At 45.1% G+C, this 25,024-nt stretch overlaps 1 protein-coding gene across 1 annotated transcript in view; it reads left to right on the plus strand.

The window, feature by feature from the left end:
• Positions 1 to 2,161: 2,161 nt before the first annotated feature.
• TMEM132C (transmembrane protein 132C) overlaps positions 2,162 to 25,024 on the plus strand; it is a 171,552-nt gene continuing 148,689 nt past the window's right edge. Inside the window, exon 1 of the mRNA XM_039724889.1 lies at positions 2,162 to 2,481. Coding sequence (XP_039580823.1) covers positions 2,436 to 2,481 — 46 coding nt within the window. The 5' untranslated portion in view covers positions 2,162 to 2,435. The remainder of the gene's footprint in view (positions 2,482 to 25,024) is intronic.

The following is a 25,024-nucleotide window of genomic DNA, read 5'->3' on the forward strand; positions in this document are numbered from 1 at the left end:
GTCATAAACTGTTCACAGCAACCCATATTTTCATTATAAATGCATTAAGAAAGAAATTAATCTGGGTTCTTTGAGTGTGATTTGTGCACTTAACTCCTTCAGTTGAAAATGCAAGCCTAAACAAATCATCTTGGCAGAACCTGTACTGAAAACTCTGGTACTCAGTTGCTGTACCTAGAAGGACATGAAATCAAATTTCACAGGAGTAAGAACAGTTGTAGCAAAACTCATTCTGTCCAGACTTCTTTACCATTGTTATTTGACTTCTGCCTCATACCCATGAGAGTCTCTGCCAATGGACTCAAGGTGCAACTTCCAAAACTTTGTTCTCATGCAAGCACACACAGACTCCAGCTCAGACTTGATAAACAGGACCTCTACTGCCTGTCAGTACTTCTGAATAATCTCATGTTCCATCTAATTTACATCAGACTGATTTTTTTTCTTCCACAATTCAAAGAAGACAGATGTTGCTAGTTTATGAATTATGATAGGATTGGGTTTTGGTCCCTTAGCGAAAGTTGCCTTGGAAAGAAATAGCATTTCTTGTCACCATGGCTGCTTTTTTTATAAATGAGATGAATTGTCTACATTATCTACACATTCTAGATACAGGACATAAATGTTTGATAGCTGCTGTGTTTTACTGTCAACTGCTGGATTCTTATACTTAAACTCATCCAACAAGTATCTGTAGTGTCTAGCAAAATCTACAATCAAGCAGAAGAGACTAAAGCAGTTACACATTTTGGAATGAGTTTTTCAATGAGAAACGCTTCTTTACACTCTTGTGGGGAAAATTACATTGAAATTGCATCCATATGCTATCCTTTTTTTGCTTTTTCCATATTTGAATTAGCTGCTACTGACAATAAAATCGTGTAAACCATGACAGCACAAAGTTCTCTGCAGCTCCTCCCTGGAAATCTCTGTGCTAAGGAACTCTGTCCTGACTTGGCTTATCAAACCAGGGATAATGTCTTGCATGAACAATAGACTTTTTAGAATCTGCCAAAAGATGCTTTACTCATTTTGTTTAGGGTAATAGCTACTAAGAAACTTTGCCACCTTTTTCAGGAACTGACTGCAGATAGAGCCTCACTGATTTTGGCCAGCTACAGGGGAATGCTGCATTTGCCTGAAGGATCAGAGCCTGATTTCTCAGGATAAACCCAACAGATCGGGAATAAGGCACCATTTAAAGGAGTTGCTTTGTCACAGAGTGTTCGTGGAGGGCTTTTTTCCCTGCTTGGGTGCCCTTAGCATATTTCAGATTGTGTATTTCCCTGCCCTTATTATATTTCAGATTGTGTATTTCCCGGCCCTTAGTATATTTCAGATTGTATATTTATTTCCCTACCCTTAGTATATTTCAAATACTCACTACTTGATACCAACTTGCCCCTTGCTTGCTGTGTGCTACGGCTGTAGTAAATGTCATTGAAAGTGTGTTTACTGTTGGGCCACAAATATTTACTTTTCTTTTTTTTTGCCACAAGAAGGAGGAAAGAGATGCCAGCTACCCAGGATGCCCAGGGGAAAGCATCAAAACTAAAGGAACGGGGATGAAACAGCTGCCTGTGAATTATGTTTGGAAGATGGGACTGAGAATGTGTACGAAAGGCAAAATAAGAGGGTGAGGAGGCGGTGGCGGGGCCTGGTGAAACACGGGTGGGACAAACACGGGCAGAAAGGCCCAGGCGGGACAAACACGGGCAGCCGGGCCCAGGCGGGACAAACACGGGCAGCCGGGCCCTGGTGTCCCGCGGTGGGCTCCCCTCCGCCCGGAGAGGATGGCACACAGGGCACTCTCCTGTTTTGACAGGGCTTTTTCCTTGCGGTTTGCAGTTTTTACCTTTTCGCAGCAGGAGCTCCGCGGTGGGGCCGGGGCTGGGCCGCTCCGTCCATCGCTCGGTTCCCCTGTGGGCTCCCCTCGCTGCCAGGGCCTGCCCGGGCCCCTCTCACCCCTGCGAGCCCTGAGCCGCCGCCTCAGCGCCTCAGCCGCGGGTCCCGCTCCATCGCCGCCTCACGTCCCCGTCCCCTCACGCCCCTGAGGGTGGGGCTCGGCGGTGCCCCCTCCCTTCATCCATCCCTCCTCCTCCTCCCAGGGAAAAGTGTCGGAGCGCGCCGCGGCCGCTCACACGGGCGGGGAGAGCGGCGGAGGGCGCTCGGGGCCGGCGGAGCCGGACAGCGGCCGCGGGGACGCGCCAGCCGCGCCGCTCCACGCACCTCGCCTTCCCTCTGCTCAGCCGCCTCGAAAGTTTTGTCCAGGGAGCGCCCGCGGTGCGGGCCGGGCACCCAGCATGGGCGCCGGCGGTGCCCGCCGGGGTTGGCGCTGAGGGGCTGCGGGCGCGGAGCGATGGACAGCTAACGGCGGAGGAGCTCCGCAGCCCGGGCCGGGCGGGACGAGGCCGGCGCCCCGGCAGCCGCTCGGCATGGCGCGGGCGGCCCGGCTGCTGCTCGGAGCGCTGCTCTGCGGAGGTAAGGGGCACACAGCGGAGCGGGCACCAGTTGATCGCGCCCCGGCGGCTCCAGCTCCTGCCCGAGCCGGGAGCGCTCGTGTCAGCGTGTGGGCTGTGCTGTCCTTTCCTTCTCTCCCCTGCCTTTTCCGTGCAGTCCTGCCGCTGCCTCTCTGCTGCTTTCTCTCCCGGCGGTTGTGTGAGTGGTGGGAAACCTTGCGAGCTTGCGTTTGTGTGAGAAACGGGCAAAGTTTACTTTGGTCCTTATCAGGGATGATTTTACGGATGCGTGTTAATTACTGCGGTGTGTTAAAAGAGCGTCTCTGTGGGAGGGGGTGTCCCAGCGGCGGCTTGGAGCGGAATTTGGGCAGCGGTGAAAGCTCCAGGAGCAGCGCGGTGACAGTGCCTGGGAATAGCGTCCCTTAAATGACACCGGAATTGTGCGGTGCTGGCTCCGGAGCCTGCATGGAGGAGCTGTCACCTGGGCTGGACGAGATGCTTGTTATCTTGATCAAAGGGACAGCCGAGGAACAGGTTTGGCTTAGCAGAGAGGTCATTTGAATGATCTGCGGGTTTTTCTCATCGCTGAACTTCTGTGATGAGAGAGTTCCTTTGATAAAGGCAAATCTCTTCTGAAGTGGCTCAGGGATGCAGACAGTGCATGCTCCCAAGGGGGATTTCTGTGCAGAATAGTGGGTGACTGCCGTGTCTCAACACTTCTTGTTTTCTTGCTCAGACGAAACGTGATGGTTGTGGATGCTTTATTAAACCATGCCCTCCTCCCCGTCTGGGTGGCAGGGTGTGGAAACTTCCTAAGCTATCTGCAATGCCTGCTGTTGTTGCCATTCCTAGGAATAAAAACATAATTTTGCCCTTTATCCTGCTGGTATTAGTGGTGCTCTTTGACTGTCGTAAGAAGATTACTCCTAAAAGACTCTTCATTGTTCAGCTCGGTCCAGCCCTGCCAACCTCTCTCCCAGGGCAGTGGAGGCAGCCGTGAGAGATACAGAAATATCTCAAGGGTGAAGCAAGAGCGGAATCAGGAGCGATTCATAAAAGGACTTTTCCCACCCCAGTCGGCAGGGAAAACAAAGCACTTGGCAGAAAATTGCATGGCCTCTAAATGCCGGTCATTTCAACGTGCATTAAAATTAATGGACAGCCCAGTGACTCGGCACGCTCTGGAAGCGCGATGTGGAGTCTAAAATGCGGGTTTCTGTTCTGATTGCTGTAGCCTGGAGGTGAGAATTAGATCAGTCTGGTGCTCACCTTGAGGGACTGCACGGGATTAAGGTTTGTGAAGAGTGCCTGGCGTTTGTGGGGCTGCTTTGATGGTCCCCAGCGCATCCTCTGCAGTGAGCGTTGGCACTGGGCTTGGCATGCTGAGTTAGGCACCAGCGTTTGGACACTCTAGGAAAGTATTGGTACAACAGAAATAGGTTATGATTCTGTGTAAAGGCAGGAGAAAGTGCTACAGGGAGAATCTATAAACAACCCAACTCCTCAAGCCCTGCAGGACCCTGGCTCAGCGTTGGCTCAGCCGTGCAGGAGAGGTGCCCCAGCCAGGCACTGCCAGCAGCTGCTGCGGGGGCTCTGGGGAGGAAAAGACAAAATATTGCTTTCCTTCAGGGGAGAAAAGCAGAGCTTCTGAGCGGGGAATTGGCCTGAGCATTGTTGGCCGCTGTATGATTTAGAAAAGAGCCACTTAATTAAACTTATTAAATAAGGTGTTTGTATAGTTTCCTGTGGCGCCTTAATGAGCGTTTCATTTGCGCTCCCCTCGTGTATTTGCGCTCTCTTTGTTGGCGTGTGAGGATAGTGATTGTTCTTGAGAGCTAAAGTCCAACTAAATGAAAGTCACTTTATAGCTCGCAAGCAAAAACGTTTGTAAATGTGCTGAGAAACTTACTGTTATAGACAAGTTGTCGTTTGCTATTTAAAGAGCCATATTTACTTCTCTAAACTCATTAGCATCTCCTATCAGGCTTGAATTTCTAAGAAAATTCTCACGAAATGTTGCCTTAGGCCTCAGTGTGCCATTATGCTGGGGTTATTATCTGGCCAATAATGTTAATTCATTCAATCTCAAGAAAGAAGCTTGGCATTTAATTTGAGCCATGCCTCTAGTCAGAGCAGGATGTATAAAAGTCAGTGTGCAAAAGTGCTCTTGCATTTAGGTGCAAGCACATGTTTTACATACCAATTATTGGATGGCTGCTCCTTAGGTGGAGAGGATGTGTGTGAAATTGTATTTACATAAGTAAATCCCAAGTGTATATATATTCCTTTCAGGAAATGACCTCTTTTCAGCAAAGTGCTAATGCATGTGCTTAAGCCCCTTTATAGCCTATAGGAGGTATTCATGAGCTTGAAGGAAGATTATTTATTTATTTGAATAGCTTTTCTGAGGCAGAGCGTAAATGTGAACACACATGTACAGATTTACTTCACTTTGTAATGGATAGGTAAGTGGGAATCTTCATTTTTCCCGTTAGCAGTGAGCTAGAACAAGGCTCACAGAAACTGCAAGAACGCTGAGCCCTAAAAAAGTGTTTAAGGATGCACAGCCAGAGAACTGAATTGTTTGCACAAGCGTCTGTAAGTGCAAGAAAGTGCTGAAGAGGAGCAGCTGCTCAAGGTGCGTGGAGTTAGCAGGATTTAGGTACAGGAGCAGTGTTTGAGCCCAAATGCAAACACAGCTGTGCATCCATGGGTTGGCACAGCACCTGCCAGGGCTCTGCTCTGCCCTTCTGCATCCCACAGCCCTGCAGCACGGCCTTGTTTTTGTTACTCTGCAGTGGACACTGAGTGAGGATCTTTATTTTGAATATTGTTTCATTCTGGTTTTAAATTAATCAAGCAGCGAGGGTTTTTTAGATCTGATTTTGGAAGTTTAGTAGCATGGCATACCCTACTGTTAGGAAAAGTTCGTAAATTTCCTTTTTCTCAATTTCATCATGTTAGTGCTATCCAAGAGCACAGCAGGAACTTGCATTATGTTAAATTATAGCTGCGTGGAGTTTTTATAAGTGGCTAATCTCTCTTCTGGATAGAACCCTTTCAAAATAGAGATAGTGCTATTAATATTCCACTTTACTTTGTTTTCATATTTGGTAGTAGATCAAAGTTTATTAGACACTGTACTTACCTAGTAAAACACCCAGCAGTTGTACTACAAATGGCTCTTCAAAGCTGCTTCTAAGTGCATGACTGTGATATTAAATATCATCCCTGTAATCGCTTTTCTAATGCATAAATGTGTGTCTGGCTCTTGAGTTGCAGAACTAAATATCTGTGTAAAATTAAGTACTGAACAGCACAATGTTATGTTTTCTTAAATGGCCAAACGTTAGTAGGTATTGGCAAATTCTGTTCTTTGGGATGAAGGGATGGGGTTTTATTGTGAATTGGGATTTAGTTCTGTGTTTTTAAACTGTAATGACAAAGCAGAAGTCCAGCATTACTGAAAAGGTGGCTTGTAAGGAACAGCCAGAAACTCTGAATAATGGCAAATTTGCCAAAAGTGTTGGAATACAAACTTTCCTGGTTAGAGTTTTCAAGGTTATGCCCTTCTGCAGTAAATCTTTCAGAGCTTTATTTTCCAGGTGTGGTTAAGGTTGTGCCTATCAAAGACAATTAAGTAACAAAAAAGTAAATTAAAGCCTGCAATCTTCAGGATGTGACCGTGCTATTAAAGAGGTGTCAGAGATTTCTGTGCAGAATCCCAGTTTTCTCCAGGGCTTTGGTAAATTTGTTTATTTACTCATAAGCTGCATGCAAGTTTGTGCTGCCACAGCGAGATTTTGGCAGTGGTTCCTATCTGGCAGGCTCCACTAGATGTGTCCCAGCTATTCCCAGAGAGACAAAAAGCATATTATTATAAAAGATGTAAAATGGCAACAAGTTGAGAGAACTGGGGTGTAAAGACAGTAATGGAAAACCATCCAGTAGGGATGTTAAAAAGGTGAACTGAGGATGCTGGGGAAAGCAAATGCATGTTTTGGGTGACTTCCAGTCACACCTGTCCGTCAGCTCGGAGGAGACATTTCCTGTGCAGCAGGGAGAGCTGACTGCACTAAGGAGGGGGTTTGGGTAAGGAGGGCTGTTAGCAGGGTTGTACCTGCTCTCTGCTGTCAGGATTACCACTCCTTGCTGGTTTTCACAATCATTTTTCTCCCTGTCTCTTACCCACTGTGATTGCCACTTTGGTGAAAGACTTGACCCCGGTTTGGCCACCTTCTCCAGTGGGACTTTTGGTTTGTTTATTATCTAAACACTCCAGTGATAAAAATACAGGCAGTATTTTGGGATGCTGTAAGGTGTCAGCTTAAGGTATTTGGCTGAAATTTGACTTGCCTGTCCTTCATAGTCATTAGCAATAACTTTCTGGCCAGAAAAGTTGTTTTTGTCTAGTTCAAACTCTTGTCCTGACTTGCTCTTAGAGGCCTGAGTCCTTTATATTTTATTCAGCCTTCCTTACAGACTCAGTACCCTGGCAAAACAGTTTCACAGTGTTCAGCTCTTCAAGCAGTTGTACTGTTTTGTGTTCTGTGGACTGGCTCAGGCTCTAGTGACAGATGTGACCCCTTTGAAACAGGGACGGACAAATGGTGCATTCAAAGTTCATAGCTTCTGCAGTCTCCTCACTCAGAGGTATCTGCTGAAAGCCTGCGGATGCATCTCGCTCTGGAAATCATTTCAGCCCAGCAGTGCCTGTGTTTTAGTTAGCAAATGGAAATACTCTCTCTTTATCTATTTGTTCACATTTTTTTGGGTCAATACACAGCCTCAGGTCAGCATTTTTCTTTTCAGCTGTATCTAGTGAAATGACCCAGTGAGTGTACTCTTCTATTTTCCTTGCTAGTCTAAAGCATATTAATCTGTGGAGCTTGGATTCCATAAACAAAGTGTCACCCCCATCACTAAAATTACTGGCAGCTTTGCAGCCCCGGTCAATTAAGTGAACTTTTCGCTAGGGGAGTACATTGGGACTAAGTGGTTCTTTCCCATTACACTTAAGAAATGTGCTAATGTCTTCCTGTTGCAGCGCTGACATCTTGGGTCAGTACCTCTGTGCTTGCACACAGCCTTTGCTGGCACTTTTTTTGCTTGAATAACAGAGATCATGCGAGCTGCAGTGGCACTGTCGTTAGCAAAGCCTGCTCTTACAGCTGTGCAGCTGCAGCAGCTGGACAGATGTGAGCAGCCACACGAGTCCCCTGGAGTGGGCGCTTTTATTGTTCCCTGCTGCAGGAATTTAACCTGGTTGTGCCATCCACTGGTGCTACAAGTGTCATGGGTGAGGTCAAATGGTGGTTTTTTGTTAATCATTTCTTCTCACACCTATTTTTAGTATTCTCCAGTTGTTGTAAAGTTGGTATAATTTTGTAGAAGTGCAGTGTGAAATTTTAAATATTTTAATCATAATTACATTAATGGCTGTTGCCAAAATTTCTGTGTTTGGTGCTTTTAGTTGTGTATTTCTCTGTAAGATACCACCCTGCTGTAGGTGACTTGCCCTTTCCAATACCATGAAGCCAACACTAAGCCCAGAAACAGTGGTTAGGGATTTTGACATTTATGAGAAAAGTTTGAAGGTAAAGCTTGAGAAGGATGCTTATTTATGAAAAAAAAAAAAAAAAACCAACAAAAACCAAAAACCCACCAAAATCAAACTTTTTGGGTAGACAAAAAAGACTTAATTTTTTTCCTGAGTATATTTAAAAATCACATTTTCTGTGCCCAAAGAGGAAATCTGGAGTAAATTAAAGGAAAGCTGGGGTCCCTGATGCAACAGAGGGCTTGGACCGCTGGATTCTGCTCATGAGCTGCAGCAAGCAGTCCCAGGGTGTCGATGTTAAAATATCCCCACCAATGTGTTTAAAGTTTTGTTACTTAGGTAATTCTTCCATTTTGCTACTTGGTACCATTTTTCAACTGGGCAGCTCTTAATTTGAAAATATTTTTGAAACTGATACAATTTACAAGACAATTTGCTTTTAAAATTAGGCTTGCATCCCAAATTTACTTAGATGATTCTCTATTTTTGGTGAACTATTTCACATGAAGTGACCATTTTGACTTCAAGTAGATGTATTCAGATATAAACTGACAGATATTCTATTAATGTATTTCTGTAATATTGTATTGCTTTTACAAAATCGAGCTGTGATGAAAAGATTTGTCATTCCAAACAACTTCTGAAAAGCATTGTAACTTCATGTAACCATTTAATTTTCCCTTCTGATTAAGAGTGAAAGTTAACTTTTGAAATGTTCGTTTCTGTCCTTGTGAAATTCCATTTTCTAACCAGTTGTATTGCCTGAGGGTGCTGTTCCTTACCAGCCTGAGCCAGTGGAAATTGATGCTGCCAGGTTTCTGCCCTCTCCCAAACTGAGCTCCCCTCTTTGTGTGTGCCAACCCTGTCATGCCTCTAATTCCTCTGGAAACTGCTTCAGGGGAGATAAAGCACATAAAATACACTTTTTTTTATAATAAATAAATGAAGGGTGAGTTTGTATCACCTTGGGATCAGCTTACTGCTTGAATAAGCAAGAAGGGGGGAGGGAGAGCAGAGCTGAGCTGGGTCCTGCAGCCCAGCAGTTGCAGTGTGTGGCTTTCATTTGTCCTGGGACACTCCAGTAAAACAAGGGATTGTTTTGGGAGTTGCTTACATCATATATCCACTGCAGGATATTAAACACTGAGAGGTTAGAGCACAGGAGAGGCACTCTGTAAACGATGCAGCTTTGATTTCTGTATCTGGCGGAGTTTTTTTCTCATTTTGCTGGTTCTGTATCGTGTTGAACAAATAAAAGTGAGGCTTGCATTAATATACTGCCATTTCCTCATGCAGGTAGAATGTGCTTTTTGATGCTTAAGATAAAACTATTTTCCTGAGCTCAAACCGAACATACACCATCACCACCCCCACCACAAATAAAAAAAAAACCCAAACCCTGAGTTTCTTGCACTATTATTTCAACCAGGATTAGTAGCACCACTGCTATTAGAGTTGTCATTAGGAGAGTTTGGTTTTAGTTTCTTATAAATTCCCCAACCATTAACTGTTTCAGCTAAAGTATTCTGTGCCAAGCATCTGCCTCAGATTGAATCAATTTTTTTTCTTTTCCAGAACTTCAGCCAAGAATTCAGTGGTTTACAAGAACAGAGCTCGTGGAGGGGGGCGGGGGTTTAGAAACTCTGGATTTTCCTTTGTTTAAAAATAGTTGCTGACCCCTTGTTTGGGAAGCACTGATACCCTGATGAAACGTGCCAGGAGGAGAGCTGGGAGATGGCTGAGCAGACAGTCCGCGGGTGATTTGATGGGATGTCAGGTTAGCAACGTTGGAAAGGATGGTTTTGCTTAGGGAAAGTGTCGGTGTGTCCTTAGAGCTACAACCCATGGAGATTGCTGTGCCCAGGGTGAGCTCTGCCCTCCTGGCATTCCAGGGGCTCTCTGCAGCTCTGGCCTGAGCTGTGGGCAGGGCAGTGCCCACCCTGGTGTTTGCCATGCCCTGTCCCTCCAGGGGGCTCTCCTGGAGCAGTGGTGGAGGAGAAGCACAGCTGGACAGGTGGGCACAGACCTTTGGGTGTCTCCTGCTCCAGGGCCCCGTGGAGCCAGCTGGAGCCTCCCTCGCTGGGCATGGAGTCAGGCCCTGCTGCTTTGTGACTTAATTAATTTTAATTCCTGCTGTCTGCAGCTGAATGACCCCGTCAGTCATTGTGCAATGCCATCAGACTGGTGTGGAGACTGAAGCCTGAGCAGGGCTGTGTTTGCTGGGCTGCTAAAGCTGTTTGATTCATGCACTCATTTGCAGCCATCCTTGGGTTGGTGCTGTGGGTGTGCTGGTGGGGACAGCAATTGTGCCTTATCCATCTTTTTTCTTTTAAATCATTTTCTCACGACTTGAAGTGGTGGTTTTTTTACTTTCTAATTTCATATCTCTCTGGAAACAGCCAGAATGTTTGATTTTTGCACTGTGGAATCAAATGACCTCTCACTCTGCTGGCATGAAATAAAGAGTAGCAAATAGAATAAATAACTACTGTGGGGAAGTTAATATAGTATTGACTTCAGAATACCTGTTAATTTTCACTGATCAGAACATGGGGGAAGAGGGAGATTGAATTTGGCTGCCCCTTAGTGAGGGGTGGATACCTAGTTAGGAATAATACAATCCTAAAAACTCGTGAGGGCTTCAATTTTGCTACAGATTTATGTAAAATCTTGTAGAGCATCAATTTGTATTACCGCTTTGTCATACTTTGTAGTATACTTTGTTGTTATTCCTTGCATTCCCACATTTTTAATGATGAGTTTAATCTGGGCTTTCTCCTTCTCTGCTCTTTTGGTGGGATGTGAACTTGGATGTTTCATGTTTCACTGTGACTTACTGCTGTTACATTTTTACTGAGGGATAGCCCAGCCTGATAAAAGATCAGGACCACATGACAGTGCTCAACAATTCACCGCAGGTGCCCATTAGTTACATTTTCATATTGATTCCATAAGCTGATGTGTTGTGCTTTGGAATGTCAGCAAGCTGGTAAAAGGAATTTTTCCAATTGTATGTGACATAATGGAATTAGAATATTCTCCTTTTTCCTTTGGAGTGTCACCAGGAGTCTGGAGATAAAAGGGTGCTGCTGACTGGTCTTGAAAGACCAGTGTGGAAACACCTATGGTGCAAGGTCCATCTGGAAGGTCTTTATTGCATTATGGCCTTATTCAAAGAAGCAGAGATTCGTGTGTTGCCTTGGCTATTTCACGGATTAAAGCTGGATATCGCTGTAGTTCAGGCTCAAAGCTTCACAAGTCCTCAAAGCTTCAGGCTTCCATTGAACTTTAGTCTTGGTTTTGAAAATTCATTTAGAATTAAATTAGCTGTAGCGATGAAACTGTGGCACTTTAATAGGAATCATCAGATGACATTTAAACATGATCCTGTAGTGCAGTCATGTCAGAACTGGTTTGAGGTAAAAAAATCATGCCTTTAGGCAGTATTGTTCAGGAAAGTCACAAAATGCAAATGGTTCCTTTGAACAGAACTTACACTGGTTTGTTTTTGTTTTGAGAAGAGGAAAAGGATCCACCCTTGTCAGTTGCTGAGATGTGTGAATTGGAATTGAATCCACAGTTCTGAATGCCTCTAAAATTTGGATCCTGATCTAGACCCCGAATTGCCTCTCAGCTTTGTAGAGCAAATCAATTCAGCAGTGCTTCCAAGCCCGCTTAGACTTCAGCAGTGTTCTGAGCTTTTTTTGTGCCTCTTGCACCTCCTCCCTCCTTTTTCCCTTAGTAAGGGTGTGTCAGATTGCAGCCATGGCTCTCCAGGGCTTGTTGTTTTCTCTTGACTTTTGCTAGTCCATGATTTTATGACTGTGGACTTTTCTAAAATTAAAGATGAGATTTCAGTGTTAGAACCTGTGCATGAAGACCTGCCAAGACACTGGCACAAGCTGTTGGCTGACAGGGTTTATTTATCTAACAAGTCATGGTTGCTTGGTAAATGCCTTCAGCCCACCTTGTTTTCCATGCAATTTCCCTTCCAATGAGCAGAGCTGGATTTGATGTGTCAGACATTCGCAGTGTTACTCACAGACAGATAATAGTTTATGATGATTTTTTTCCCCCAGCATTTATGTATTCCTTTGTGGGAAGAGGGGAAAGTTCAGGATGGGAGGTATAATTTGGCACTGCTAGACCATGTCAGAATTTAAGTGATTTTGGAAATTTCTCTCTTTTAGTGATAATTATTCTCTTTATAAGTGATAGGTGCAGTTCAAAGAGAACTCGCTCAGTATCCTTCATGAGCGGATGTTTGAAACAATCTGAGTCCATTTGCTCAGTTATTAAAGGGCATTTAATGCAAATTATTTGGCTGTTACAAGTCGGGGCATTTAAAATGTATTTATCTGTGATTACTTACTTGGTTTTCACCTCTGTAGAACTGAAATGTAACCAGAATTTCCCTTGCTCTGCCCTGTGTCATGCTGTAGCCTCACACAGTTTCTGGACGCAGAGAGCAGCTCAGTTTTGGTGGAATTTTGCTCTGGAGATTTACCAGCACAGCAGTTTCCCACTTCATCTCTGACTTTATCAAACAATGGTTCACGTGCTGGTTTTGGCTTCACCTGATGCTGAGAACCCCTGAATGTCAGTGTTCTCTCCAGCTGACACAGGCAGGGAGGGTGGGAAGAAATCACAGCGTTTTCACTGGTGGGCTCTAGGGTTTGGGGTTTTGGTTCTTACTGGGAATCGGGCCTTAAAACTCAGGTTTGGTTCAGTATACTGGCTCAAGTTATTGTTCCTGGTGCTCAGGGGAATGGCCTTTGCTCAGGAGGGTGATTTGAGTTCCCAGATGCAGACATCTGCTTTAGAGGGAGGGATTCTCGGGGCTGCAGCTGAAGTGTTTTCTGGAGATTTACCAGCACAGCAGTTTCCCACTTCATCTCTGACTTTATCAAACAATGGTTCACGTGCTGGTTTTGGCTTCACCTGATGCTGAGAACCCCTGAATGTCAGTGTTCTCTCCAGCTGACACAGGCAGGGAGGGTGGGAAGAAATCACAGCGTTTTCACTGGTGGGCTGTAGGGTTTGGGTGGTTTGGTCTTACTGGGAATCGGGCCTTAAAACTCAGGTTTGGTTCAGTATACTGGCTCAAGTTATTGTTCCTGGTGCTCAGGGGAATGGCCTTTGCTCAGGAGGGTGATTTGAGTTCCCAGATGCAGACATCTGCTTTAGAGGGAGGGATTCTCTCAGGCTGCAGCTGAAGTGTTTCCATGTCCTGGACTGGTGGGAACAATTGTACCGTACACAGGTGCTGGTAAGGCCAGCGCTGTAATCAGGTGAGCTTTATTAAAGCAATCATTTCTCTGTGGGCACGAGGGCCTGCAGCTCCTGGTGAGTGCTCAGCACTCTTTGGGAATCCATCCCTTTTGCACAGACTTGTAGCTACAGTTAAGATCCTGAACTACTCTGCTCCAGTGATCACAGAAGGGTAAGGAATGCTTCCAGAGGATAATTCACATTGATGGGATGTTTTGACTCCCAAAGGACCTTTCTTCTTCCATCTACAGAGTAAGTTTGTATTTCTGGGCATCAGATGGGGGTGAAAATCTCCCTTTTCTGTTACCTGTGTTCTATTTTGTGCATTTGGTTATCCCAATTTTACTCTAATATCTAACCTTCTTAAAAAACAAGTTGGGAGTTGCCAGCCTCTACTTTTGTTAAATTTGTTTGTTATTGAAGAAATATACTTGGATTTATATTGAAATTTACTGTACTAAATTGGCCCAAAAGTAAATAGCACTTTACATAAGTAGAGGGTGAATGTACACACCCCCACCTCAGCCCTCTTTTATAATTTTTAATTTGTCTCACCACATTTCAGGTTTTAACTCCCTTAACTGAAAATGAAATCAAACAGTGTGAGCTTTTGGGAAACTGTTTTGAAGAACAGCAAATGCAAACCACATGGTGCGTTCCTCATGTGAAGATTTAGTGGAGAAATCTATTTTCATTGGGAAAACAAACTCTGCTGGGTTTACTAAGTGACATTTCAAAGCAGTTTGAGATGAAAGGACTGTGGTCTAATTCATTGCACATGTGATATTTCCTAGTGGATAGGTGTTATGTTGAGAAAGAAGCCAGGGAAGTGCAGTAAAGCTGAGGGGGTTTTGGTCTGAATTGGCAGTTTTAAAATGAGTCTAATCCCATTTTTCTATCTAAAAAGTGGCAGATACCCGTGATCAGAAAGTGACAGAGTAACTGTGCAACACTTTGCACTGTAGTACTTTTAAAATGGGACTGTCTCAAGCTCAAGCAGTTTTAGCTGAGGTTTTTCATGCTGTGTGTTTTCTGACTGATTCAGAAGAGTCTCTGTGAAGTGCTTCAGTTGTTTCTGAGAACAAAGGCAGCTGGAGAATCCTGAGTTCTAGCCAGCTAGAATCATTTCCAGGAGCAGCACTAGTTGGGTTAAATCCTGTGATTTTCAGTTTTGGAGGCAAAGATAGATGGTGTTTTCCTTAATCTCTCTTTCTGAAGTGATGATGATATATGAATGCTAGCATTCATTTTTACTAAGTAAGATTCATGACTGCAGATAACTCCTGCAAACATGTCCCTGCATTACAAAAAGGCACAAAAAAGGGGGATGAAAATATTTTGAAGCTTTTGGTCTAATTCCATGAAAAATCTATTCAAAGTCGCCAGACTTCTCGAGTCAGAAAATTGGGTTTAGTCTGCTCTTAATGCAGAATTGAGGTGGTGCAGCAGCCCACTTGTGTTATTCTGGAATCTTGTCTTTGGGGAGCAGGCTGCCTGTGGGATGGCAGAGCTGCAGGTGGGTTTTGCTGGGTTTGTTCCTCCCTGTGAGCCGTGGTGGGCCCAGCTTGCAGGGAGAGCAGCAGAGCTCTCGGTGCCTCCTTCTCCAGGGAGGAGGAAGCACTGGGGGCACGCCAAGGGTTAAGGAACAGGTGCTTATTCACAGCCTGCTGTCTCATTTTGCACACAGGATGGATAGCTTCCTGGGAAAAAATCCCAGTTTTGGGGCTGAAGGAGGGTATTGTCTGCAGGCTTGGGCTGTGCTGGAGGTGTGGGCTGGTGGGGCTGAGCTCTGGGAGCAGCTCTGGCTCTCTGTGAGTGAGTGAGTGGTGTGGCTGTCACTGCTCTGCACGCTCAGCCTTGGGGGCAGCATCCTGGCACATCCCAGAACAGCCCTTCCAAGACCACAGCCTTGCTCTCAGGAGCCAAATGCAAGCCACAGAAGGAAGATAGGCAGGGGATATCTGGTCCTAGGCATCTTATATTTCCTCTCTGCAATTTCCCTTGGCGTTCAGGACTCCGTTTTCTGAATCCTTCTTTTACCTTCCCTTGCTGTAGCCAGACGTGCTGGGTAAGTCTGCAGGTGAACTTGTGTCTCATGGAAGGAGCAGAGACTGTAGAAGGACAAAGAAATTTAGTAACTCTGGGGAGTTATTTTTGGTTGATGTTCCTGCTGCACAGCGCTATGCTGGGGGAAAAATGGCACATTTCTGTTCTGCTTTGATTTTTTTTATAGCTGTCCCTAATGTAAACAGGAGATTTGATCAGAACTTGCACTAATACTGAATCCTTCAGAAAATCAGGCCACAGGTTTTCTAATTAGGCATCCGTATTAGCAGATGCTTCTGAGAGTGTAGCTGCTAATTTTGCTGTGCTGCAGTTCAGCCTTTTAAAATCTTGGAAAATTCTGTTCAAGCAAAGGGCTGTGTAAGTAAATGTATTAATATTTCTAAAGTGTGCTGTACAGTACCATGATAAGCTGCCTAAAAGGTTTATCAGAATGTTCATAATTCAGTGCAACACTTGAATATTGTGTCTTGAATGACTGCATGGGGTTATACAAAATGATAAAGAAATGGTGAGCAGCTGCCTGTTCTGTCAGCCTTGCTCACAAGTACTCTGCAAGAAATAAATTGTCATTAAAGGCTGGATCTTAATGCATATGTATGTGGGGATGAATTAAGTTTAAGTCTGGATTTCCTTATTACTTTTTTAGTGCTTTCCTTGGCAAACTTAACATTCTTTTTTTGTGAAGGAACCTTCTGGCTCATTGTAGGCTATTCCTGCTGCTTTTAATATCCTTTGAGATTGATTCATGAAGTGCCAACATCTTGAGCTGTGGAAAAAGGGTAAGAATCCTAAAGAAAGACCCTGGATACACGAGAATAAATTTGAACTCAGACTCTTTCTGTGCCACTTTGATCTGAAAGAGACATCTTGTGATTCAAAGGAGCTTTGCTGTTAACTAAGACCATGAATTTAGTCAGTTCCATTTTGATTAAAAACTGATAGCATTAGCAAAATATATAAAGGCAACATCTGGTTCAAGTTTAGTGGAGTGATGCTTTAGAAAACGAAAAGAGCTATGTCTGGTGATTGTTGAGTGTGTCTGTATGTGATAACTGCTTGGAGGAAGAAAATCTCTGTGGCTGGGTGAGCTCACAAACATTCTTATATTGCTGATGTCAGTGGTGAATGTGCTGGTGGGTAGAGGATGGGTTGGTGTGTCCCTTTCACAAGGAGAGGGACGTTGTGAGGAAACCAAAGAACGTGAAGTGGAGCATGGAATCCATCAGTGGAGGGGTTGGGATCCCTGGCAGACCTGGAGGAGGAGGACCCAAGTGCAGAGAGCTTGGAACTGTGCATGCTTTGAAACTTTACCAACAGCGCAGGGCAAGGGGAGGAAAACCTCTGGGTTGTTGATTTCTTTAGGTCTCCGAGCAGAGGACAGGAAAAAACCAATCTCAAAGCAATGTTTTCCTATAAATGATTGAAGTGGCCACCTTTGGCTTGCTGTGTGTGCTCTGAGCAGTGTCAGGAGGATCTGCCATTCCCTTTTTTCACACTCCATGCAGAAATATTTTCCCCCACCAGATTTCAGATGTTGTAGAATCCCCTAAAAGCTCTCTGCAGCTGTCAGGGAGTGAGGATTCAACACGTTGCAGAAAAGGCTGGGCATGTTGAAGGTCAGGAGTGGTATTGACCTGTATGGTTGAGAAAAATATCACAAGAACCTCCCCCAGTTTTTAATCTGATGCTTTTTTTAGGTTTGAATTTAAATTTTTTTCTAGGCTTCAACCACAAAAGTCAGACTTTAAGATCTTTATAAATATTCCTGCTAATTAAGCTATTGACACTGAAACTGAGAAAATCCACTTACAGATTTTTTGACTGTAGTGGTTAATGCTTTGAGAATTATGTTGTCCATTGTATGAAGTTCCTTACAGTCAGCTTACAGAGTGAAACTTTATTTGAATGCCAGAGTGGTAATTTCCTCCAGCAAGTAGCAGAAATAGCCTTAAGACACTCCATTAATTAATTTATTTTAAAGAAAGGGAAATGCTAAGTGTTCAGAGAGAAGGAAAAACAGAAGTGTCCTCTTTTAAAGACTCAGAAGTCTCTGTTCAATGACTCCAGAGTTCCTTGATACTTCCTAGAGTGCCTGTCAGTCCTTACCTGATGATATTTTCATCTGTTTACTGACACATCACCACTGAACTATAGTGCAGGATTCTTTAGCTGATAAATCAAGCTTTTATCCTCCTATCCTTCTTGCAAGAGGGTTTACTTGAAAGAAAAGTAAATATTTTGTAGGTTCTTTTTGCAGTGTGCACAGAGCTGTTATTTGTAGTTCTGAGGGCTTTCTTCTGGGACCTGTTTTGGTTTCCTCAGGAAATGTACCTTATTCTCTCCTTCCTCCCTTAGATGTCATATATTAAAAAATCTAAGGAAATGGTGGTGTTCAAATAATTGTAACTGAGAACAGCAATCTTTGCTTTAGACAGCCCAGCAGAGCACTCTGTGTTTCAGAAACCTTCCTTTAATAAGCAGAAGTGGCCTGGAGGGTTTCTGTGAAGTTGAAGTGGTGTGATAGCACAGAGATGGGATGGAGCCCAGACTGAAATGCAGGTTTTTAATGCAGCCAGGGAGCCCAGCAGCTCTGCTCCGTGCAGCTCTGTGTGCTGAGCACAGAGAACAGCCCAGCCCAGAGAGGCTGCAGCAGGGACCTGGCTGAGCTGCTGGGCTCCTTCCCAGCCCTGCACACCCAGCTCCCACCTGGCTCTGAAGGTGACCCCCCTATTCCATGCCATGGGAGCAGGTGCAGCTTTGGGTTCTGGCCAGATCGTCCTTGACAGGACAGACTTGGTTTTGTACTTTGTTTTTTGGATGTGGCCATTGTGTTGGCCAAGCTCCCACAATAAATTATTTTTATGTGCCTAATTCATCCTCGATGAAAAAGACCAATCCATTAAGGATTCTGCACTGTTATTTGTTCTTGTGGTGTATGACATCAGTAGAATGCCACAAGTTAATTACATTCTTAATTACAGCTTTGTATTGAATTAGGGCTGTATTATCCATAGAATAATTGAAAACCTGCTGAGATCATGTCTGGTAACATCTAATTGTATCCCATGATTTTTTCTCCTAAACTTTAAATAAAAACTGGCGTTTCGTTTAGCATGGTTTTAATTAATTGACACGAGAAATGTAATTAGAGCTGAGGCAGCAGACCAACCAACTATCTTAAAAAGCACACTCAGAAATTAATGATGTTTTGGGGGACAAGTAACAGTTTCCAGAGCAGGCTCTATTCTCCTGCATTTCTGGAGAAACCTTGAGGAGGCACAACTGAAGAGAGGAGTTGCTGCATCAGAAGAGAAGAAAGGTTTGAGTGTTCAGAGACATTCTCAGTGCTCTTTCACCTTGAGGAAACTCGATCTGCTCGCAGCTCCGGGCACGAGAAACCTCAGAGCAGCCCAGGAGGAGCACGGAGATGGAATGATTCTCCCAAGGGTTGAGAAGGACAGGGCACGGCTGTGCTGTACCAGCAGCAGCAGGGCTGCCTGGTGCCCCGAAGGGCAGGGAATTCTTTGCCCCCAGTGGAATTACCTTCTGCCTGCCCAGGGCTCCATCAGCGAGAGCAGCTCGGGAGCTGGGCTGCTTTCCCTTTCTGCCTTTGGGTTTGTGTGGAAGCTGCTTTGCCACCCAGCACCCCAAGAGCGCTGCTTCAGGTAACAGGGAAAACCTGATTTCCTCTTTTCTTTCTTTTCTGCACTTTGCTTCAGCAGATTCTTGCTCTGAATGTCAAGGCTGTGGGCAGCTGAGTTAGGCAGGACCTGGTAATGAGAACAATGGTCAGGTCCTTGGCCAAAACACTGGGCATCTTTTCTCCTTTTTGATAAAAATCTTGTCTGGGACCTAAAGAAAACTCTCTGGACTTTAAAGAAGTCATCTGAGAAGGGAATGCAGCTGAACAGTGTGTTCAGTGTCAGAATTCCTGAGCCTGACTTCTAATCAGAAGCTTTGTCCTTCTTTTTCACTTTCCTTTTGTAGGAGCCTTGGAGATTGTTTGGGTTTGTGTTTTGTTTAACAAATTATGATTTTTTTCTATTGGTGTTTTTCCACAGAGACAAAGCTTTTAATTTAAATCCACCTAGAACAAAGCTTTAATTCCAGGGTGAAGAATAATGTCCTTTGGCTGTTTGCAGAAAGATTTATTTGTTTCAGGACATGCAGTTATTTCCTGTGTATAACCTGACTTGGAAGTTTTTCTGTTTGATATCTCTAAAATTAATTTGCATTATTCAGAGCTGCCTATACATAAATCTGCATGTGCTTTGTCTGTAAATGGAGAGCGTGTGCAGGGGTGGCAGTGCTGTGTGGGAGCAGGTCTGGGAGATCTCGCTGTGCTTGGACACCAGCAGAAAGCCCTGGGTACATCAGCTGAAAGCTGGCTGGCAGCCATAGCACACAGAATGGAGGGAATGTTTGCCTAAAAGACTGGATTGTGTCAGGCGTGACTAAGCAGGAATTTCAGCTAAAACGCGTTAGCAAATTGAATGCTTGGAGCAAAATAAGAACGTTCATGCTCTTATCTTTGTTCACTTGGGACTGGGTTTGATTTTTAATATAAAACATCAATGGAGGGAGCGAAAGGAAGTTCTGCGGAGTGTTCCTTGATTTTTAGGAATGCTGATGGAGGTGACTGCTGACTATTTTGCCATGGCTCTGTTTACATTCCTTGTGGAATATGCGTGCCCTTTACTCGCCTGTGGCTCGTGGGGCACTGGGCTGTCAGTCAGGCAGTAAAATACTTTAATTACCCCCGTGCACCAGACAGAGCACAGAGAAAGGGTGGGAAGGGATGAAAGGAGTTCACTTCAAGCTTACTTTCTGACTGTCAGAAGAATGATAAACTGTAAGTCCTGGCTATTATTATCCTTCTTTTCTCCAGGAAGGGCATTCCTGATGGAAAGAGGTGTTGGGGTGGATGTGCTTTGCAGGTCCTGCTCTGAGTGTCTGAGGGTGTGGGAATGGCCACTGCAGAGTGGTGGCTCCATGGACTTCATCCAGCAGCTCAGATAACCTGGAGCTGAGAGGGGGAGAGCTCTCCTCCCCCTGCTGCAGGACCATTATGTGTTTGAGAGGCTGTCATTATATTTTTCTTAACTTTTTCTTTCCTTCAAACTCTTAATTTCCTTTTTGTTTTTTTCTTCCTTGATATCAAAAATGCTTCCTCCCAGGTAGAGATCTTCAGCAGTTAAATTGTGCTCACCTGAAATAAATGGGAGCCCCTGTTGCTATAAGGTTTCTGGAAAGCTGTCTCAATTAATTAATAAACAGGTAGGAAGCTTTGCTGAAATACATGACCCTGCCTGCTCAATCTCTTTTTTCCTGTCCTGCTGTGTTCTTTGTTCATTACTTTTCTAATGATTATGTATGCAGCTCAATGAGCAAATCACCATATTCATATTTGTCCTCTACTTGGGTTTAGCATGTCAAACACTCTGTTCTGGCAAGGTTCAGGGATCTTCTGGAATGGGAGAACAGGGCAGCTGGAGGCTCACAGATTAGTTAAAAGGTAATTCTTCTGCAGCTTTGTTCTACTACTCTATCCCAGTGTTCTTGGGAAAAGGGGATTTAGTAATGGAGCAGATAAGGTGTGGTTCCAAAAAAAAAAAAGGGCTTTTGGAGCTAAGAACCATTGCCTGGCAGTGAGGGAATGCACTCAGCACAACCTGGAGAGAGCAGTGGCCATCGTGTCACCACCTGGACCTGGGATGGAGCTGGACAATTCTCTGTGCTAGGAACAGCATTGGAGCAGTGGTGCAGGAGGAGTCAGCCGTGGGAAATGGTGTCAGAAACTTCATGCAGAGCTGGTGTGTTGGACTCACGTTTCCTCAAAATGCTCCTCTTGTTCCCTGAAGTCAGGGAGTGCATCAGTGGGGACAGTGGTTGTGCACAAACCTTGTGTCAGGCACAGACAATTCCTGGCTGAGATCACACCTGCATCCAGCCTGTTTGCTCTGAATTGATGCTGGGATAAACTTTGGGGGGCAGAGAAAAGCATCCAACAGCCTGAATGGGTGAAGTTAGGGAGCTCAGCTTTTCGTGCAGTGATTGCTGGCAGGTTGGGCAGGTTGCTGTCTCCTGGAGGCTGCAGCAGTGAGCTGACAGTCATGGGCAGCCGTCTGTCTCCCCATCTCCCTGCAGAACTGCCCCAGCCTCCCGTTTTTCAGAGATAATGCTAAATGAAGTACGAGCTTGGACAGCAGCCAGGTGTCAGCACATGGCAGAAGGTTTTAATTCTGCTTTTAGAAACTAGATAAGTGGTGTGCTAATATAAGCTAATAAAAGCACAACCTCTCTTCTCAGTTGGACAGCTTGAGAGTGAAGATGATCGTGACACTGCCATGTTGTAGGGTTTTGTGTTGGAGCCTGTTAAAGCTCTGATTATTACAGCTGTCTCTGGAACGTGCTGCCTCACTATTAGAACATCTATTTGATTATATGCAATGACAGAGCAAGCAGATACATCCATTCCCTGGGAAGCTTTTTGTCTCTTGATTATGTGCTTTTTTTCACAGTTGTGTTCGGAGTCAGACTCTGCTCAGGATTCATCACTGCTGTCCTTTTCCATCCCCCTCCCAATTCCAACCCCGAGAGCTGTGTTTCTGAGCAATCACCAGGTTATTGCATTTAGCTGCTTCCTCTCTGAGAGTCCCCACTTTCTTTGGATGTGCTGGAACTTGTGCCCAGGACAAGCTGATTATGCTGTAGTCTGTGCATTCTGGTGATCACTGCAGACATCTGGTTTCACTGAAGAAATTCTAACCAGAATGCCTCTGAATGCACAAATGGACTGAAATTAGTCTTTTTAACATTAACTGCAGTAGTGCTTTTTTAGCCTTTTTCTCTCATTCTTCACAGATTTTAACCCCTTCCACTCTTGAGCAAGTCTGTGCTTGAGTTTGCGTAAACTCCTCTGCAGCATAGGAGGCCGCTTTAATTTTATGGCTTTTAAGTGTTTGGGGCTTTTTTATTTGTTGGGTTTTTTTTTTTTGTTTGTTTGTTTTTTTTTAAGACGTGGGATTACTGTAAATTGTTTCAGAGAGATCAGTGAAAAGAAAGTGACCACCTCTCCCACTGTGAGACTGGCTCTGTTGTGGGAGGTGAGCATTTATCCTCTATTAAATGCCAATCCCAGAGGAGCTGGAATTGGCACTGAGGAGTTTCAGGATGCGAGTCTGGATTTGCAGAGGAGAGTGCTGCTTTCAGTGCATCAGAAATGCACGGGTGTGATTCTGCAGTGCTGGACGGGTGCATTCAGAACCTGCAGCTCCTCTGCTGAGCCCACCCAGGACAAGCTGTGCCAGCACACTCGGAAGCGTCTCGATGGCTCCTTTGCCAGGCTGCTGTTTGCCAGCTGAATTTAGCATTCTCCTTCCCCTGATCAATGAATAGATTTTTCCCTCAGATCCTCTTTTATTTTTCGGTTTCCTCTGCAGCTTTTTTTTCCCCGTGGAAGATGAAATCTGTCACAGGGGCTTAGATTTATGAACTGCTGCCTGAGTCGCTTTGTGTGATGTCAGGGCGGGAGAGGAACTGATTGTATCCTTAGAACTGGCTTAACAGAAAGGCTTTGGATAATGCCGTAGATTTTTAAGATGTTGTGTTGGCTTAAGTGATTAGTGTGAAAGCTTCAAAGAAGACTAAATATTTAAGGCTTTATTCTGCCCTTACTTGTACCCATGCATATCTCAGGATCTTCACATTTGAATGAAAAAGTAATTCTGAATCTCCCTTCCCTTTTCACCTCTCCCCCAGTCAGAGTGCAGAGTTGGTGCTCTCCTTGCAGCTGTGGAGTTCTGCCAGGTCCCTGGGAAGGGGGAAGGCAGTGCATCCTAGTGGCACACAGGACATCATCCCGTCTTCAGCAGTGACGGCCGGGTGCTGCTCTTCTCCTGATCCCCTTTGCTGTCTGTGGCTAGGAACTGTTCATTCAGTCGGGGTGGGAGCTCCCTCAGCCTGGGATGGACTTTTTACAGTCCCATCAGGCATGGTGTGTTAGGGAAGGCAGAATTGGGGTGGAAGGACTGACTTGATCCTCTCTGTTCCCTTGGAGCGTCTCATCGGGGCTTTTCACAGTTCATGTGCAGCTGAGCTGTGCATTTTGTCTTTGCTGGGTGAGTTCTGCTCATGGCACTGCTCTTCAGCTCCCCTTTCAGAAGCTGGTGCCTGAGGGGCTGTGCAGTGATGCAGCTCTAAGGGCTGCAAGGTTTGTTCTTGGTTTGCAGCACCATTGCTGCGTGCTGGGGTACCCAGCCTTGCTGCAGGGCTGGGTGGCACAGCTGGCACATCTGCCAGCCCAGATGAGGTGTTGGTCATTCAGAGGGCTGCTGAATTACCACTAGGTGTATTTTCCTGGTTGCCCTTGCTCTGGGTGGTGTGTAACTGCATCAGCAGTAGCCCAGCAGGGCAGCTCTGTGCCTCTGCCCCGGGCAGCCCTTCCTGAGGGTGTTTTTGCCAGGTCTGTGTGTGTCAGCCCTCCCAGGAGCCCTCCTGGAGTTGGGCAGAAGGGCTCTGTTGGGCAGACTCGGTGTGGAGATGCTCTCCCCAAGAATGGGCTGCTCAGACCCATTCACTGATGTGTGGGAGGAGTCTCTCTAATGTCACTGGCAAGAAAATTAATCTGGGAGCTGTGGCCCTGAGCCAGGTTATGAAGTGAGCCTCTCGTTAGCCCTGTGTGCTGTGCTGACCTCTGCCAGCCACAGCAAGCACACAAGGGCACTGCTGGATAGAGGAGGATGCTGATTGTCCGAGGTGTGGAGGGAGTTCCACCCCAGAGAAAAGCCTGGAGGACGTTTTAATACAGCTTTGAAGGGCACAGCATTTGCTGTGGTGATTCAGTACTTCTGCCAATTTGTAGTTGAAAGGTGGGCTCTCTTCATTCAAACGGATTGATGGCTCCAAAGAAAGCAAATTTAAGTTGGTTTTTAATCCTTTTTTTCTTAAGTAAGAGCATTGCTTTTCTCCCAGCTGTGCAGAAAGTGAATCTGATTGCTTTCAGTTGTTCCTTTGTGGAATTCACTTACGTTCCCTCACAGTACTGGGGAAGTGACTGACTTTTTCATTGCACTTTCCATAGTGCAGATTGGCATAGAAGGTCCCTCTTGATCTTTCATGAAGTGGAATTGTGATTCAGGAGAAGGAGGGAAGAGGGAAAATCTTTTCACTTCTCCCTCTCCCCTGCTCAAGTTCTTTCTGTAAATCATTCTTGTGCAATGAAATAATTGCTACTGGTTAGTAAAGTCGCTTGGAATGTATCACCAAGGTGCAAATGGTGAAGCTGGAGGAGTCTGTAGAGCTTTGGAGTTGATAGTGGGGGGCTGTGAGCCCTAAGGGGGGTCTGACTTCAGCAATCCTGGATCCCAGAGAGAGTCAGGATGACACTTGGGCCCATAGGTGAGGAGCAAGATTCAGCTGATGCTTTGGATTAAGATTTATTGTGGCTGCTCCCCACTTGGTACTTGAAAATAAAGTTAAACCTAAACTGAAAATGGAGCATTCTGTCAGAACGGAGCATTCTTTTGCTATAAAAGTCATTATTCTTTTCTTGTTGTAAGAGGATGAAGCTTTATTTTACCTCTGGAGCAAAGGAATATGGAATCTCTGTTAGTGATGAAGAAGCCCTTTGACTTCTGCCAGTTGAGAATGTGATCTTGTAGAAAGA

The sequence above is a fragment of the Passer montanus genome, unplaced genomic scaffold (assembly GCF_014805655.1).
Source record: "Passer montanus isolate IOZ18808 unplaced genomic scaffold, ASM1480565v1 scaffold53, whole genome shotgun sequence".
Taxonomy (NCBI): domain Eukaryota; kingdom Metazoa; phylum Chordata; class Aves; order Passeriformes; family Passeridae; genus Passer; species Passer montanus.